General features: G+C 54.5%; 1 protein-coding gene across 2 annotated transcripts in view; it reads right to left on the bottom strand.

Annotated features, from left to right (window-relative positions):
• The window catches only part of CDH4 (cadherin 4), a 597,516-nt gene that overhangs the window by 172,953 nt on the left and 406,039 nt on the right, over window positions 1-18,524 (bottom strand). Inside the window, exons 1-2 of one of the 2 annotated variants that reach the window (XM_070486202.1) lie at window positions 14,288-14,650; window positions 4,851-5,080 (exon numbers count right to left, since the gene is read on the bottom strand). In XM_070486202.1, the coding sequence (XP_070342303.1) occupies window positions 4,851-5,080; window positions 14,288-14,309 (252 nt within the window). In that variant the 5' untranslated portion in view covers window positions 14,310-14,650. Of the gene's footprint in view, window positions 1-4,850; window positions 5,081-14,287; window positions 14,651-18,524 lie in introns of those variants that run through there. The other variant, XM_044748342.2, reaches the window with a different exon arrangement.

Here is an 18,524-nt window from a genome sequence, read left to right as displayed (position 1 = left end):
TTTAACCAAAGCTGGTTACCATCCTGGGGGGTTGGTGGGGGTGCTGCTGGCGCCTGGGGGGTGGGGCCCAGGGACACTGTTCAACACCCTTTGGTGCACAGGGCGCCCCACCACGGAGGATGACCTGGCCCAAACGCCACTAGTGCTGAGGTCGAGAAACTGCCGCCGTTGAGTAATGTCTTGGTGTCTGAACGACCAAGTCCTCCCAACTTTTTGTCGTTCTTGGCCCTCTCCAGCTCCATTAAGAAACATAAAGTCTGCTCTTCACTCTTCTATAAACAAGCAAAAAAAGAATGCACTGCGAGTTTTGTTGGGGTTGTGCTGAATCCATAGAAACCTTTGGGTAGAGTTGGCATCACCTCGGCATGAGCCTTCTAAATCATGAGCAGGCAGATCCCTCCACTTTTAAAGGTCTTTGTTAACTGTTTTCAATAACACGTAAGGGTCTGGTAAAGTTTTTGTTGGTTTGTTCCTAGTTACGTGATCCTTTTTAATTCTATTGTCATTGGTATCTGGTCCAGATTTCATCTTTTAGCTGTCTATTCCTGGTCCACAGGAGCACACTGCTTTTACATCCAGCACTCTGGCTAACCTCACTCATTAATTGCAGTAAGTTATCTGCCAGTTCTTCTAGATTTTCTGTGTTCACAATCACATAAGCCACAAATAATGTTAGTTCTATTGATTCTGATTTCTTTTTCTTGCTTCACCTCATCAGCTTGAAGCTCTGGCGTGTGATGTAAACACATCCTTGTCCTACTTCTGACCTCAAGGAAAGGCAGTAAATATTCCAACAGCAGACTGGACTTTTGCTGTAGGTTTTCTGAGACGCCCTTTATGAAGTTAAGAACTGTCCCTTCTTCTCCTAATTTGCTGAATATCTTTGTCCTGAATGCAGGTTAAATTTTAACAACTGTTATGCAAATGATCATGTGATTTTTACCCTTTACTCTGCATTGAATTACATGGATTAACCTTCAAGTATTAAACCAACCTTGCATTCTTGGAACAAGTCCATTTGGTCATGATTTTCCTGTGTAAACATGGATGCATTCAAGTTTGTTAATACTTTGCTTACAGTTTTTTTTCTGTCTATTTACAAATGAGACTGGCCTTTACTGACATTCTCTCTCCACCTTCTTTCATGGTTCTTCCCAGTTCTGGACGCAGCTCTTGCTGGCTTTGGGCAACGTTCTGGCTAATCTTGAGTCAGCAGAGAGCTTGCTCTCTCTGCTTTCTGCCATGTGAGGATACAGGAGAAGTCTGAAGTCTGCAATCTGGAAGAGAGCCCCCACTGAACTCAACCGTGCTTTCATTCTGATCTCAGACTTTCAGCCTCCAGAACTGTGAGCAGTAAGTTTCCATGGTTTATAAGCCCCTAGTCTATGGCATTTTCTTATTGCAGCCTCAACAGACTAAGACAGTGCTTCAGTGCAATTTTCTTTATATTTATCTTGCTTAGAGTCCATATAGCTTCTTGAATCTATGCCTGCATGTCTGTGATCAGTTTTGGAACATTTTCTGCTACTATATTTTCAAATATTACTTCTGCTCCACTTTATCTCTCCCCCTCATATTGCAAACATATGCATGTTAGAACTTCTCACTGCTTCTCCATATCTCTTACTCTTTCTTCTGTTTTCTTTCTGTATATCTTTTCATGCTGTAGCCTGAATATTTCTTCTGCTACTTTTTGCTTCCCTAATTCTCTCTTCAGTGATGTCTAATCTACAGATATGTCTATCCACTGAGTTCTTAATTTCAACTTGTTCTATTTTTCAGTTCTAAATTGCCCAATTTTTTATAACTTCCAATTCTCTGTAAAATTCTTATATTTAACATGTTTAAACACAGTACACAAGTTATTATAAAATCTATGTCTGATAATTCCACTACCTAGAGCTCCTGTGGGTCTTTTATTATTTACTATTTCTCTTGATTTTTATTTTCAGTGTCTTGTCCCTCCTAAGTGCCCAGTCGCTTTCAGTTGAGCTCTAGACATTGTGTATAAAAGGAGATGGATCTAATTTGAGGCCTGGTGTGATATCTTCTACTGGAGAAGATTTGTATTTCTTCTGACAGGTGGCTGGGGACACCAGCAATCTGGCATTACCTTAATCTGTTTATGGAGAGTGATGTTATTCAAAGGTTGGTAATGGTCTCTGTAAGTAAGGGTCCATCAGCTAAGTGATGCAGTGTCCCACACAGACCCTCTTCCTTGCCCCTCAGGCATACCCTGGTTAGGGCCAGCTGCCATGACGAGCACAGGACCAGGAGGGCTGGGACCACACTGATGACAGCAACAAGGGCTGATATTTTTCACCTCTTTGGAGCAGGGCTCTTGCAGAGCCTCCAACTTGCACGACCTTCACGCATAACTTCACATAACATAACACTCTCGACAACCCAGGACAGGATGCAGGTGGTATTACTATGCCATTTTCCAGAGCAGTAAACCTCAGAGAGGTTGTGTGAGTTGTCGCAGAACATCAGCCAGTACATTGGAAACCCTTGATTTGAACCCACAACAGGGGGCAGCCAGCTCCTTGACGATGGTGGGCCCAGTAACACCCAGAAAGTTACTTTAGAGTACTTCCAGAACAGGGATTCTCCCACGCAGCAAAGGGGCTGCAGCTCCCCCCTCAGCTCCCCCATCTGCAAAGTGGGGACCAGGACAGCACCTCCTGGAGGTGTGACCACCCCTAGAGATGTGAGGGTCAGGCGAGTTGACACCATTTAGGGCAGGGCCTCAGTGGTCCTACAAAGTCCTTCAAAGTCAGGAAGGGAACTTGGGGTTTGAAGGAAGAGGAAACAGGAGCCACCAGCAACGAAGGGGATGAAGTACAGTGAGGGACGGGGTCGGGTGGGCCAAAGACACTGCCCGCCGCCTACATAGTCAATCTGCACGCACTTGGGTGTGTGGTCCCACCATCACCCGACGACCGGGCTCACCAGGAAGGTCTGAGCCTGGGACACCAATCTGTGCCCCCTGTTCTGCTGACTGGGCGCTTCTTGGGCCAGCCCATAGTGGGGCTGGAGGGGTGTACGTACCGGGGACTGATTGCAATCACCTTCCATGAGGATCAGGGTTAATTGTATCAGAAATCACTTCATTAACATGCCTAACAAAAGGTGCCATTACCTTTTCCATTAGCGCCTTGTATCTGAGCCTCCGCAGGCTGTAAGGAGCCCGACTCTCTGCTCACAAGGCGGATGGGATGGTTTCTGCAGACTTAACACCGCTCCCCTGGCCCTCCACCACATGGAGGGAAGGGCCCCATGGGGACAGTGTCCCCAGGGCTGCTCCCTGCCCTCTCCCAGGGTGTGGCCCGTAACAGTCACTCAGGAAAGAAGGGAGACCACATGTGTCTTAGGTTTTTCAGCATCCACAAGGTGCCGCTCATGATCTCGGGGGCACTGCTGACAGAAACGTGTTTTGACGCCTGGTTCAACACACCCACGAGGCCACTCAGGATGTCCTTCCAGGGATGTCAGCTCATCACCGAAGGGAAGGCCATCCACCCAAGTCACCGCTTTCTCTTTTCCAACCTAAAACGCATCTACTTGTTTAAAAACAAGATGAAACAAAACACAGGTCCCTGTTTTCCCAAAGTGAGTTCCTTGGAACACCTGCCTTGCAAGATGTTCCGTGAAGAGGGTTCCTTGGTCAACAGGTTTGGGGAAATTTGCAGACTGTCTCCCACTGAGGTGCACAAGGCATGCTAGTTGTGTGAGGTTCTGAGAAAATCTGTAGAAAGGAATCTGTTCAGCTTGGTCCAGCCCTTTACTTCCCAGGGCCCTTTTCTGAGGGAGGACCATGACTGCTGTCCCAGGCGGCCTGACACTGCTTGAACCCGTGTGCTCTCATCCGCTGATGAACCACACAGAGTGCCATCACAATGCTGATGGTCCCCCAGGCCGCCTGCTAACTGAGGTGTGCAGGGGATCCTCCCTCTCCACTGGCTGGCCCTTCTGGCAGGTGGATGTGAGCAGCTGGCACCTGTCATGCTGGCCAACCGGCCTGCAACTTCTCTGCCGGCCCGGCAGCCCCCACGCCCACGGCCAGTGCAGCTGCCGAAACATAGGGCGGCAGGAGGGGAACGGGGTCTGTTCCCCATCAGACACGTGAGACCTGACCCTGAGGACTTTGGGGGTGACCATGGGTTGGCTGAGGAGTCTGGTCCTGGACGGCTGGGCACTGCAGAGATGAGAGACCTCTCTGGCTCAGGGGAGGGCGAATTCACCCCTCCCCATTCTATGGACACTGGTCACACCGGCCAGTCAGAAACGAAGTTGGAGGGAGGGCCAGGGAGGTTGGGTAACACTGACTGGTTCGTGTCTGTGTGAAGTCTGCTCTCCCCCCGCCCCCCACCCCCGGCGCCGTCTCTCTCCTTCGCCCCTCCATCCCTCCCTTTCTCCCCATCTCTCCCTCTCTCCCTCTGAATTAGTCTTACACCAGCTACTCTGGCTGCCTGCCATGGCCAGCCACGTGGCCTTCGTTTTCTTTCTCATCCCTCCAGGCATGGGGAGCCCCCGGCTGGTGGGCTTCAGCTCTCAGGCAGGAGATGCTACAGAACCTGTGGTGCCCAGTGAGAAATGGAAATGTGGGGCCCTTTTTCACAAAATTATTAGGGCTGTCAAGAAGTTGGAGGCAGTACCTTAAACCAGGAGTGGGGCCCTGTGCCTTTGTCTGTGAGGCAGCCCTGCCTCAGGAAGCTGGGAGGGTCAGAGGTCCTCTCCGGCCGGCACAGCCCTCGGAGCTGTCAGCCCCGTCCTTAGGAAGTCCCTGCTATGGTGACCAGAAGGAGGCAGGACGTTCACCAAGCCCACCGAGTCCGGTCACACCTTACCTTGTGTCCAGAGTGCACGGACGAGGAGGTCTGGGCCACCAGCAGCCGCACCACGGCGTCCCACCGCTCGGCCGTCTGGCGGTCCCACGCGGTCACAGTGAACGCCACCTGCTCAGAGGGGACCCGCAGCTCCCGGGCAGCGAAGATCGTTCCGTCCGCCCCGACTTTGAAGTCCATGCTGTTGGTCTCATACCGAGTCCCCTTGGTCCCCAAACAGCTGCTGAACTTGACTGCAAGAGGAGAGGAGGAGAAGGGTCAGGACCACCGGCAGACAGGCGGGGCAGCGCAGTCACACGGCTGCTTTCTCAGCAGCGGCTCCTAGTCTCCAACAAGCACCAGGAAGACAGTGATTTAACTGATTTTCGACCTTCAGGTGTTGTGTTTTATCTCACCCTCCTGGGGAATTCATAGAGGCCTTAGAAAAAGGAAATAATAATAAAAAAAGCAATGGCTGCACTTTCATTATATCTAAACCACAGCCCTTCTCCATTTCTGCAGACGCATCTCTCCCTTGTCACGGCTGCCTTTGAATTCGAGCTGGAGGCGTTAGCGACTCGGCGGGTATTCTCCACCGAAAGATGCTCCCCCGGTTTGCCCTGTGCCAACCCTCTGCCGCCAATGCACTTGAAAGCCCCCAACGGATCTGTGTTTCCACCCGAAGAAGGCTAAGTGTGGAAGGAGCGGGAGAAAGCGGTATTTGGAGCGGAACTCGAACCCGCTGCCTTCTCTGGTCCACTGTGTTCCTCAGCCACATGAACCTGACACCTGAAAACTCTCCGTCAGGGCGGGCTGGGCGTGAAGCAGGACCCGCAGGGATCTTGGGGCAGCAAAGTGCTTTCTTGGTGAATTGGAAACAGGGAGTTCGAGGTGGACAGTCTGCTGACACTGCTGGGCGGGCATGCTGCTGTGCTACTCAAACATTAATTAGGCACCGAATCGCCGGGCCCTGCTAATGACTCCATGGACCCGGCCGTTTGTAACTCGGCTGCAGGAAAGGACATCCTGGAGGCCGCATATTCACTGGGACCACGCTAGTGCCTTTTTTATACGCGTGCTTCTGCAGTGGCTGCCTAACGCCGTGGTAAATTATGAGGCACCACCAGCCGGTGTCACATTCTGCTGATAAAAACGGTGGATAAAGTTACCTCGTATTTATAAAAATGTGGGTATCTCAGCAATTACGGTGGGAGGACTGGTTTTTTAAGCAATTTCACTGTCACAGCTTACATGATTTAATTACTATTTATTCTACCAACTGAAAAAAAGCTCCTCACTGTTACGTTTGATAAAGTGTTTTCCCCCAGGGCTCACCTTTTATTGTTGCCTGCCTTGAAATAATAAATAACATGTATGTTCCCTCACCTCCAATACTTCACTTCAGACGTCTCCCCAGTTACCGGCACCTCCCACTTGTGGGTTTAATATAAAAATGCTTTTAAGTTTGGTCAAACCAGGCATTTTGGCCCCGTCTGGCCGGAGAGCGCGTGTTACAGACTCCAGAGCCGTGCTGGCAGGGTCCTCGGGCGAGGAGGGCAACCAAGGTCACGAGGGCTGTGGCTCCACGGAAACACCCCCAAGGAGGGAATAATGACATTTTTTCAAGTGACAGGAAAATTCCAAACTGCTTTTAGAGTACCGCTCGCCCCGACGGTAAACAAATTAAAATCAGCAACGAACTGAGCGGATCAATCATTTCTGACATCCTATTGTCACTGACAAAGATAAAAATGACAGTTCTGTGATTGCCGGAAGATTAGCACAAAATACATAAATAAGCCCAATTGTTCTCTAAAAACAGATTTTTAACCGCTTGTGGAACTGGACCGCAGCGGACGGTCCGCATCTCCTCAGGACCGAAAGGCGATGCCGTTGTATTTTTTAAAAAATAGGCACCGAGCTTTGGTGACGTCTGAGGTAAGCATGATGCTGCTCTCAGAAGAACAAGTCACTGGGGCCGGCCCGGCGGCGCAGTGCTTAAGTGCGCACATTCCGCTTCTCAGCCACCCGAGTTTCACCGGTTCGGATCCCGGGTGCAGACATGACACGGCTTGGCACGCCATGCTGTGGTAGGCGTCCCACATATAAAGTAGAGGAAGATGGGCATGGATGTTAGCTCAGGGCCAGTCTTCCTCAGCAAAAAGAGAAGGACTGGCAGTAGTTAGTTCAGGGCTAATCTTCCTCCAAAAAAAAAAGAACAAGTCACCGGCACGGCAGCCGCCCAGACAGCATGCTCAGGGTGTGGTCCACAGGAACCAGGGACTTGTCAGATGACGGATGTCCTCAGTGGACGACAGGGACCCTCAAGGACATTAAAGATGGTGCCGCCAAAGTGACTGTGGGGCACACAGCCCGACAGGAATCAGGCCTGTGGGCGACATGAGGGCTTCTCTAGGTGGGCACCCATGAGATCTTCATGGTGCCCTGACAGTTAACGTCTTTCCCGTCGATGTCGGACACAAGCCCGTCCAACCGGGAGGAAGCAACGGGCTTTGTGACAAGAGGAAACTCCACCATCAGCTTCAGTGTAACCACGACCCGGCTGATCTGCTCAGTCCAATGGGGTGGTGGTCACCACTCAGGTCTGAGATTCTGAGCCCTCATCAGCGAGGCAGCAGGAGTTGAAACTTGGCCGTGGGAAGATGAGGGCCATTCGGGCACCCCCAGTGCTGGGGGACCAGTTTTCCAGAAGGAGGGAAATTCAGAGCAATGACTGCTGCCGGGCTGCTGGGCTGTGGCCTCTCTTTCAAAGGGAAGATCAATAAGGTCTGTTCTTCCGAGACACCAGGGGCATTCATAAAACACCAGCACTGAATAAACGAACACTCCTGTTCGAAACCCTGTGAACTGTGCGTTTAAATTGCTGAACACATAAACACCCTCAGAATGTCACACTTTGCCTTGCCATAAAAATGGTGAGTGAGCACTTGGGGTTGGGGGACGGGGTGGGGGAGAAAAACGTCTGAGGTCTTAGGAGAGGAATGACTCCTCTCTTCCGGGAGCCAGTTTGTCTTTTCCTGGCAAGTTGTGCCAAGATGGTTTCTCTTTTCACTTTGGCTACCAGGAAGCTCAGAGACAATACTGTGGCTGGGAGCTAAAGTGCTGAGTCATTTACGAACCTCAGCACATTCCATCCTAGTTTCCCTCTTTGTTTCCTCTTCCACCTGCTTTCTTCCTGTTGCATTCTTTTTTACTTTCAGAGTCTGCATCCACTTCTGTAGGTTAAATGCCTCCCAGGAGGACAGAGGTGAAAATGCATGGGTATGTGCAGATGCTAGCATCCATGGCGTGTCCCGTGCACAGAGGGGACACCAGCATGGGGTTTGGCCACACAGTTTTCATCTGGCCTCTCTCTGCTTTGTTGCTCCCCAGTGTGGCCTGCAGTCTGAACCTCAGACCCTAGCTGCAGAGCCGCACGCTCTCCGCATACGCTGCGCACAGCATCTTCCAGGGCTGTGCTGCCTCTGCTCCCGGGAGCCGCCTGCCGCTCTGCGGGCTCCACGGCCTCATTGGACTCCGGGCAGCGCTGGCTGGTGCATCCAGTTCAGAGCTTGAGTTGGCCCCTCCCAAGGGTGCCCAGCGGCTCAGCCCTGATACGACCCTTGGACTCTTGTTCTCTGCAGACCGCCCAGGAGACCCTGGTCTTCCCGGCTCTCCGGCTGCTCCTTTCAGCTCTGGCAACGGGCTCGGCCCTGCCCGTGGCTGATGGTGGGAGCAGCCGTACGTGCCCACAGGTTCTCCATTGACTGTTCCGAGGAGAAAGACGGCACTCAGCTCCTCAGAGCTGGGCAGCTGCGGCGGGTCTTGGAGAGGCCACCCCTTCTCCTGGGGACCCTCGGCACATGGAAAAGCCTGGCCTTCGCCATTGGTCACTTGGCTTGCCTTCTGGAAGGGGTCGCCTGACAAACATGGAGCTTTCCTGGGAGGGATGCAGGGAGACGCGGAGCCCTGCGGCCTGGAGTCCAGCGCGACACCAGCAGGCAGGCCAGTCTGGCACCTCAGTGTCCTGGAAAGCCAGCCCCATGCAGCCCACAGCACCCAGGTCTCTGTCCTCCTCCTTCAGTGGCTATAGTGCTGCTGGCCGTTGCATGCCCATGAGCTCCTGTGCAGGCCAGGCCGGCTGCTGGGTGCGGGGCTGGCGGAGGCCCCAGCACAGGGGTCCAAGGACGCCCTTCACCTTTGGCGCATTTCCAGACTGGCTTCTGACAAGATGTGGAGAACTCAAGCTTTGGACCTAACGCACCTGGACGGCAGGTGTGGTCAGGACCCTGCAGGTTCCTGATGGGCTGGCTCCCACCCACCTCTCAGGACTTGGCTCTGACGTCAGAGAAAAGCCCCTGGACCCCCAGAGCCAAGCCAGCACACGCTCGCTGCCCTCCCCACCGTATCGCCCCATTCTGGCATCTTCACTCGCTTCCTCCCAGAATTCCTGATTTTCCTGTTTCTTGGCTGTGGCCTCCCGGACTGCTGAGCACGTGAGGGCAGGGCTGCTGTGCCCCGGGGCTGTGGATGGTGCTGGCACATAGTCAGGGGGAAACAAGCCCCAGTTTCCGCACGATGCCCCTCCCTGGGCGGTGAAGGGACCGTCAGGGTTTTCAATCAATAAGAGCCTTGCTGTTGCTTTGTGCTCAGCCCAGAAATGCCACACGCCACCCCTGCCACCCTCTCCCTTGGCACCGGCGGGAACGGACTGTTTCCTGAGCTCGGCAGGGTCTTTAGGAACCAGTGAGGACCAGTGAGGCCCCGCTAAATGCAAAACGTCCCCATGGGAAAAAGCCACCAAAGATTGCTGCCACCAGCATCCCAGGCCACGAAGGTGAGCACCCAATTGTAACATTTTGGTTAACATTTTCCTTAACATATTTGTTTTGGATCTGCTGATTTCTCTCAGTCTTCAGGAGAAAGTTAAAATCCTATGGGAATTACTAGAAAACTTTTCCGTCCACATATCGGATAAAACCACTGAGTGCGGAGGAGCTCCTGTTGCCATGTAAATCCAGATTACACAGCAGTCTAGGCTCACACCCTGGGAAGTGCCCCGTCTGTGGGTGCTGGGCGCTCTGCTGGGCACGGCCTGCTCGTGCTCCGACGGGAAGGCACCGTGCGCTGGTGTATTGTCCCCTTCGCAGATAAGGAAACTGAGGCTCAGAGACATTTCACACCTGGCGGCAGCTCGTTCTCCATGAGCCCGGCAGGCAGACCCCGCAGACGTCTCTGAATGGGCGCATCCAGGTCCTCGTGCGGGAACCTTCTGCTGCTGCTGACAGACACCGGACCCTGGAGGTCCCTGTGCCTGCTCTCTGAGGCTGCGGCCTCCCCAGGCCCCCGACAGCAGAGGCAGGATGTCTGCACGCGCATGGCTTAGGCTCCTCCGGGACTGAGGCCCCAGCGCCAACTGCGAGGAGGAAAGTCACTTTGCGGGGATGTCGCCTGTGTGGAAACACACGCACGGACGGTCCCGGCCTCCACTGCGGGAGCGCTGTGTGGAGAACAGGTGGCACCCCAATTCTGGACTGTGATGCGGGCCCACCTGGCGCTCCTTACCCACAGCCGCGACCTGCTGCACATGTCTCTGCGGTTTGCTAATTATTTCCATTAAACAAACTTGACAAGAGACAGAAGGAATCCTGAGAGAAATTAAATCCAGTTGTTTAAACACCCACAGTCACAGCCCCCTGCCCCTGTCCCCTTGGTGGGGGTGGGGCGCCCTGTGCAGCCAGCACTGGGGGAGGCGGTGGGTGGGCCCTGGGAGAGACTCAGCACCACCTTCCGGAGGAGGGGGACTGAGGAGGGGCTGGGGAGGTGGAGGAGGTAAGCATCTGGCTGTGCCCTGTGCCACCAGCACCAACTGATGGTCGGTGTCACGGTGCTGTCCTTGCCAGCGTGCGCCACGGGGAGGGTGTGCACTGCAGCCATGACCACCCTGGCCCAGGCCCACCTCAGGATGGGGGTTGAACCCCAGGTCTGTGACTCGACAAGCAGCGGCCTCTCTGAGCATCACTCTCTGTTTCCGTGACATGGGAGTAACAGCAAAGTGTATGATGAGGACGAGGAGCGTCACAGGGCAGAGCTTGGGTAAATGCCAGCTTGTCTTACACTCTGGCCAGTGTGCCTCGTGCCCATTTGAATGAAGGGGAGATGGGCCCAGGGGAGCAAAGGCACTTGGCCAAGTTCACACAAGGTCATTCATCCCACAAACATCTGTGGGCCCCCTGCGCCTGGCACTGGGGATCTAGCTGGCAAAGACAGAAAGGAGGCTCATGCTGGGCAGAGGCTGGGAGAGGAAAAGACAGATGGTTGAACCATTTAGTCTTCTACAGGGTCACCCAAAGGGGTACCAGACCAGGTTGGGGGTCCCCAGGGATGGGGATGGGGAGCCCTGCAGGATGTGTGGGGTGAGCCAGCAGTGGGGATTCTGACCCTGCTTGGATCTTGTCTCTGGCACCATCGGGGCCCAGCTCCCCATCCCCAGCCCAGGATGCGGAATCAACAGCTCTCGGAGTCAGGGCCGCCGCAGCTGGGCAGGCCCCGGCCCACACACCATGGCCTCCCCCTTCGGACAGCATGGATTAAATTTTCAAGCCTGTGTTCTATTCCGAGAAGATGCCCAGAGAAGAACGTCAGCTGCTCCACTCATCGTGTCCACACTGCTCCTGAAATGTGACTGAACGCAGAGGGAAGGCTCAGCACTCGGAGCCGGCAGCAGACCGTCTGAAGGCCACTTGAGAAGCACAAGAAAAAATGAATGCCCAGGAACCCCTCTGGCTGGACATCGTGGGAGGAGCTGAGCCCCGGAAAATTCAACCACGTTCTGGATCTCATTTGGCGGTGGCCTCCCCTCTCTCCCACTCCTCGCCGCCAGGAATGGGTAAAGCAAACCAGAGGTTGATCAGTCCCGGCCCTCTGCCCTCGGGCTGGGACGCTGCTCGTCCACACAAAGGGCAGGGATGCACCTGGCCAGCCACCTGTCACCGATGCCCGTTCTCCTCCGCACTGTATAAACGTTAGTCTCTGCTTGCCGTCTTGGTGTCCTGGCCACTGACCACTTGGAGGGCCTATTTGAGTTACTGATGGAGTTTCCACCCTGAGTCTCCCAGGACTCACATCGACTTTGCTCCCCTGTGAAAGGGCCCCTGGCCCCGTGGTAAAGGTCACTGCCCACGCAGAGCTCACGCGGGCAGCATCATTCAGTCGTTCACATTTATGAATACAATCGTCAGCATAGCCAGGCCACGTGGAGTAGAAACAGCCATCATTACATCAGAACCGTGATGCTCCCGAGGGAGGCAGCGGAGGAGGAAGGAGCCTGGTTCTGCGAGAGCCCCACCCAGGCTGGGCGGGCTGGCGGCTTCCTGAGGATGACACTCGATGCTTCCACTGAGATCTGAGGGACGAGAGAGCTCCGGGGAGCTCGGGAAGGGGAGAACATTCCAGGCTGCATGGACAGCATGTGCAAAGGTCGTGCGGCAGAGAAGCGCAGGTTTTGGGGCCTGAAAGCTAGTGTGACTGGAGCAGGGTGGCTGGGGAGTGAGTGACCAGGATTAAAATGAGAGGAACACCCTTGGCCAGTGAGGTGGCCTGTCAGTTCCCACGGGTCCCGGAGGGATCTGCTTCTCGAGGGCGCCAGGGCTCTCGAGCCTGCTGGTCTGGGACCCCTGCCCTTGGGAATCTGCGCAGGATTAGTGGAACGCTCCGCCTCGAGGGAAGGGCCCCGGGTCGCCCAGAAAGGTCCAGCAGCCTCTGGGACTGACGGGGTGTCCTGAGGGGGTGCCACACCCCACATCTCTGCTACACCCTCTTTTTGGGGCCAATGTTAGCAGAGTGTCACAGCCTTTTCCTGCATAAACACAACCGAGTGACTGAGGGAGTGTCCTCTGCTGGGATGTCAGAGGCACGTGCTCAACGTTTAGCTACAAAGTGGATCCCAGGACCCCAAACAGAAGCCTCCTGCACCCACTTCAGACGCATCTGCTTGGGACCGAGAAATTTAAAAGCCAGGAAAAGAAGGAGAAAGGAGGAAAACAAGAGTGAGGAATGTAGGAGAGGGTCCCTTAAGTAATAGATTCATCCACCCACCCAGCAAGGCTGCATTAACCAGGGAGACCCTGCAGGGAGGCCTTTGCGGGGGAAAGGGGATGAGGCTGCAGTCCCCACAGAACCTCAGGACCCCCTGCCCCACCAAGTGCCCCTCGCTTGGCCCTGGGGCCCTGGAGGGAGCCTCCATGGGTCAGCCACTGGGCTTGGCTGTGGTCCCTGCAGACACTTCCTTTATCCCCCTGCAGGTGCTGCCTGCTGACTGTGAGGCCACCTGGTGACCATCACTGTTGACCACGCCCACGGGGAGGGCAGGGGCTGCCGAATGCACAACCGGGGTGGCCGGGGGCTGGGAGGGACTGCAAACGGGTACGAGGTCTCCTCTGGGGCGACGAAAAGTTTCAGAACTGGGAGGGGTTGGTCAGCACTGTGAATGCGCTAAAGGCCGCTGAACTGTTCGCTTTACGACGGTGAAATTTATGGTACATGATGTTACCTCAATAAAAAAGCAGTTTCTAGGGACCCCCCTGAGCCCCACCTCCTAGCTGCAGGGATGACAGGGAGAAGAGCCACCCCGGCTCCCTGCCCCCCAAAACCCCCAGGCCTGAGGCCACGTGACCAGGACCTCGCAGAGCCTGCCGGAACTGGCAGGATTGTCCACCCCGACGGCCTCTCCCCAGAGGCCTCAGGACCAGCCCGAGGCGCGTGGACCTCGACGACCGCCCTCTCCCTTGTCGGCCCCGCCTCTCACCTTTCCTGTCCTGCGTGCAGACAGGCACTCACGGGAATGAAGGTGGCAGGGAGAGGCTGACCCTGGAGGAGAAGGGCCCACGACGCAGCAGCCAGCCCGCGAGGTGTGGCGCAAAGAGCAGAATCGAGGGTCCTGAGCCAGGGGCAGGAGCTCAGGGAGGGCCAGACGAATGCAGGAGGCCTCGGGAAGGGGGTGGCGTCTGAGCTGGAATTCTAGAAGCTACTTGCACAGCTGCCTAAAGAGACATGTGCGTGCTGCGTGTGTCTATGTGTGGGATACCCACATGGCACAGAGAAACACGGGGCTTCTAGAATTTCCTAGGAGTGTCACCAACCCACAGAATGTCGCGACTGGAAGGTGCTATAGAAACGATCCACCCCAGCCCCTCGTTTTACTGATAAGCGAACTGAAATGGCTGAAAGAAAATTATATTTTAGAATCCCTTCATTTATTCAAATAATCCCACAAACCTTATTGAATCGCCGCACTATGCAGGGCCCGGAGGCATTATGAACGTCGCCACGCTCCGTGGGGTCCCGGGCGCTTTTAATATCTAGCTAATTGACACCCCAAATGCAAAGCATGCAGCAAGCCCTACGCCATTACATTTTCCTTAGAATTTTGTGCGTTCATAAAATTTGTAGCTGGTGCAAACCTCGCATGTGGAAACTCTCCATTCCAAGTGCCGGAGTCTGTGGCTTGGGGTCCCGGCTCTGGCCAGTTCTGAAATCGGAAGATCATTCCGACTCCACACTCAGCGAGTGCAGCAGCAAAATCAGGCTGTTGGCTGCACAGCAGAGAAACGCTTCCTTTGTTTTTCCGTGATGGTGCAGAAAACTTCCTTAAAAATTTATTTTCTCCCCTCACACATCTTGTAGGCTCACAGCAGAGACGCTCATCCCAGCTGATGCCAAAAATGCATCGTGAGCCCGTGAAAGGAAACACGCAGCCCCCTCATTAGGGGCTTTACGGTAACCCCTTACCCTCATCATTTTTAATTGCTCGCTCATGAGAAGAACGGAGGTGACAGTGTGCTGGGAACAGGGAGTGAGCGACAAGCGGATCCGTTCCTTATCGGCAGCAGCCTGCTGACATTTACGGGGGCAGTAGGCTGTGTCTCCCTGAGACTGGCAGGCTAGAGAATTGCACCGTGGTTATGAAACATCCCTTTTTGTTATTCTTCTTGTTAGGTGAGCTGAGAAAGATCAAATGAGCCAGAGGTGAACTTGTAGCTGGGACTGAGCTGAGGAGTGGATACCTTCACCCAATAGTGACTGCCTCCCTTCTTCCCGCTTTCCGTCCATCCATCCATCCATCCATCCACCCATCCACCCATCCATCCATCCCTCTTTCCATCCTTCCATCCTTCCATCCATCCATCCTTCCATCCATCCATCCATCCATCCATCCATCCATCCCTCCTTCCCTCCATCCATCCATCATCTCACACTCACTGAATCTGCATGGTCCAGGCACCGTCCAGGTGCTCGGCAGTCAGAAGGGGTCAGGGCAGCCCTGGGGCAGGCGAGCTTGGGGTAGAGATCAAGGTTGAGAGGAGGCCGTAAGCAGGGGCCCTAGTGGGGCTGCTCTGTGCAGAACGCTGCCAGGGCACCTCTTCTCCCATTGACCCTCCAAAGCAAGGCCTCTCCCCCGGCGGGGACCTGCACCTCAGGGAGGCGAGCCCGAGGCACTTGAGGCTTTCCACTGAGACTGTAGCTAAAGCCTCAGTGAGAATAGTCAAGTGGCCACCAAGAGCCCCACATGGAGCTCAGCCTTTTGCAGTATCCACCTCTGCTCTAGTGACGGGCAATCGGGCGGGAGGGGTGTCGGGCCCAGGCCTCCCAACAAGACAGTGACGGAAGCAGAGTTTGAGTGCAGGGCCTCATGGCCCCAAAGCCCCCATCCTCCAGGCACTGCTGAGAGGACCGCTGGCCGTCCTCACCCCACCCTGCCTCCCCAACCTCACCCGTACCCCTGACCTCCACTAGTTCACCTCCCAACCTTGGCCAAATGCTCCAAGAGCTAGGTAGAGGACAGCACATGCAGCTCCCCTTGCTGCAACTCCCTTCACAGTGTGTGTGCACCTCCTCCGAGGAGCCTTCCTGGATTCATCTCAGCTGCTCATCTCTCTCCCTGGAGCTTTATTCACTCCAGTGGCATCCCAGGGGCGGGGGCGGGGTGACGTGGAGCCCCCTTTATCATTAACGCTGTTTAGATTTGCTGGTGCACAGCGACAATAGAAGCAGACCGAGGGTCAGGGAGTGCTATTACTGTGGGGCCAGGATTGGGGGCCGTGCTGGAGCGGGACTCCTCTTGGGGGGGCTGGGTCAAAGGTCCCCCATCTCCTGCTCCCCTCTGCACCCTCGCAATGGATGGGGTGTCACTGAAACTCAGGGAGCTGGGACTCTTGCATGTCCTTCCAGGCTGTTTTCTGACGTGTGTATTTGGAACATAAACAGGTTGCTGTGGATGCTTCTCTGTGCCACTGTTAGGGACTGCCCACAACCACCCCCGCGCAGCAGCACCAGCCTTCCTGTCTGCGACGTCGAGAGAAGGCTGGGAGAGGAAACCACACATCTGCCATTTGCCACACTCAGGAAGGGTCCCACCAGGCTGAGCCCCCAGAACGATTAGTCTGAGCTTGGCCACCAGCAGATGCCGTCTCTGTTCCTGGACCTAGCGAACGTGCCTCTGGGGCCAGGGCGAGGCCCAGGAACTCGCGGCTGGCTGCGTTTTCTCAGCCATCATCTTGCTCAGCACAGGTGAGGCAGCCGTGGGTTTACAGAAATTGGAAAAGCACCATTTCTAGCAAAGTGTGGGTGAACCTGCTGACCCTCTCCACTAGCCGGATGCCAGGTGCCAGGTCCCAAACTGTACCAGTGAGGAAGTGGGGCTAGGTAGGCCCCTGTGCAAGGGGCAGCGCATGTCACCTGGGAGAATGCCCCTTGATGTGGACACGCGAGTCAGGTGCTCCTCAGTTAGGTGGCTCTCCTGTGGCTGCAGATGCCCCCGGTGCTGTGGGTTGCTCTCCGCTGTCACCCCACGAGGACCAGGGGAGCCTACTCAGCACACAGGGACCTGCCTCTCGGAGGACATGTCCTCTAGGATGAACATTTGGAATCTCAACTGGGCCTTTAAAACTTTAAATTGATGCATATTCCCAGGCCTAAAGGGCCCTGGTCCTCGGCACCCCTCAGCCGAGAGCAGTCGGAGTCCCAACCCCCACCTGGGTCATACCTGGCCCCATTGCCTGGGTGTCCCCATCTGAACTGTGCCGCCTCCTCTGGAAACCGGACTGCAGACGCTCTCTTCTCTCCTGTCCCCTTTCACTCCGCCCTCCTCTCCAAACTCCTGTGGCAGCGACGGCAGCACAAAGCTGAGCTAATTCACTCTCAATTGGTTCAGGGCACTATTCACGTCTGAACACGCAGAGTAACACCCAAGTTTCTTCTGTGTACAGAATACACGTATGTATTTTCCTCCCAGCAGCGTGGAACGGTCTGGAACCCCACAGGAGAGAGTGGGTTCTCGGGGAGCCCGCTAAAGTGGGGTGCAGACTCTAGGGTGTCCTGTGCCGAAATTCAGTGCCTGTGTGGTGCAAGTGTCTGCAGTGACGGCTGCCCGAGCCGCTGCTCGCCTCCCCTCCTCTCGGTCTGTGGCTCAGCCATCTGGTCCTCTGTGACCCCATGACGTCCCTGCTCGCTCACCTCCACTTTGTGCACAGGAACTCTCTCTCCTGCCCAGCCCTGGCCACCCTCTGGGTCCCCTCTGGTTGTTGGGGGCCATCCTTTGCACCCCCAAGACTGCCACCCCTGTGTGCGTCCTCCCAGCTCCAGCCACAGCTGCCAGGCTGTGAGCTCGGGGTGGCAGGTGCTGGGTCTGCACCCCTCACCCTGCTCTCCAGCACCTGCCACCGGGGGTGGCTGGATCCAGGGGTGCTCGAGAAATGTTAGTGGGATAAATGCACAAATTCCATTTCCCTTAGTTTCAAAAAGTGGATATCCAATGAGCTGTCAAGCCACGAAAAGAACGGAGGAAACGGAAATGCATATTATGAAGTGAAAGAAGCCAATTGGAAAGGCCACATACAGTATGTTTCCAACCACCCGACATTCTGGTAAATGCTAAACTATGGGGACAGTAAGATGAGTGATTGCCACGGGCTGGGGGAGGAATGGATGGGTGAATCACAGAGGAGTCTTAGAACAGTGGAACTACTCTGTCTGACGCTATAATGGTGGACATGTGTCACCATACATTTGTCCAAGCCCACAGAACATACACCACCAAGAGTGAGCCCTAATGTAAACTGTGGACTTGAGTTATAATAATGTATCAATATTGGTCCATCAATTGTAACAACATCCCGCACTAAAGCACCATGTTAATAACCGGGGAAACCCCGGGCAGGAGAGAGAACGGGCGTATGGGAACTCTGTACTTTCTGCTCAATTTTTCCATAAATCTAAGACTGCTCTAAAAAATAAGGTCTATTAAAAAATGGATATTCGTATGGGAACTCTGTACTTTCTGCTCAATTTTTCCATAAATCTAAGACTGCTCTAAAAAATAAGGTCTATTAAAAAATGGATATTCACTAGGCATTAGACTTACCTTCTCCAGAGAAAACACTCTGTCTCAGAAATGTTAAAAATCCCATTTTAAAGCAAAACACTGAAACCTCTCTCATGCCATTTCATTTATGGCAGGGAACATAGATCCCGCTTCTCCCTCTGGATTTCCTTCATAACGAATCCAACACCATGATCTGCACAATCCCTGAGTTTGTGTCTCCCAGGACATTCTTTCCGTCCAAGAAAAATCAGCCAAAGCAGCAACAAATGTGTGCCGTGGTCTGAGTGACTTCCCTTTTCCAGCGTGCCCCCGCTGAT

Source organism: Equus asinus, chromosome 15, assembly GCF_041296235.1.
Source record: "Equus asinus isolate D_3611 breed Donkey chromosome 15, EquAss-T2T_v2, whole genome shotgun sequence".
Lineage (NCBI taxonomy): Eukaryota > Metazoa > Chordata > Mammalia > Perissodactyla > Equidae > Equus > Equus asinus.
This window is presented reverse-complemented; position numbering and strand designations above follow the sequence as displayed.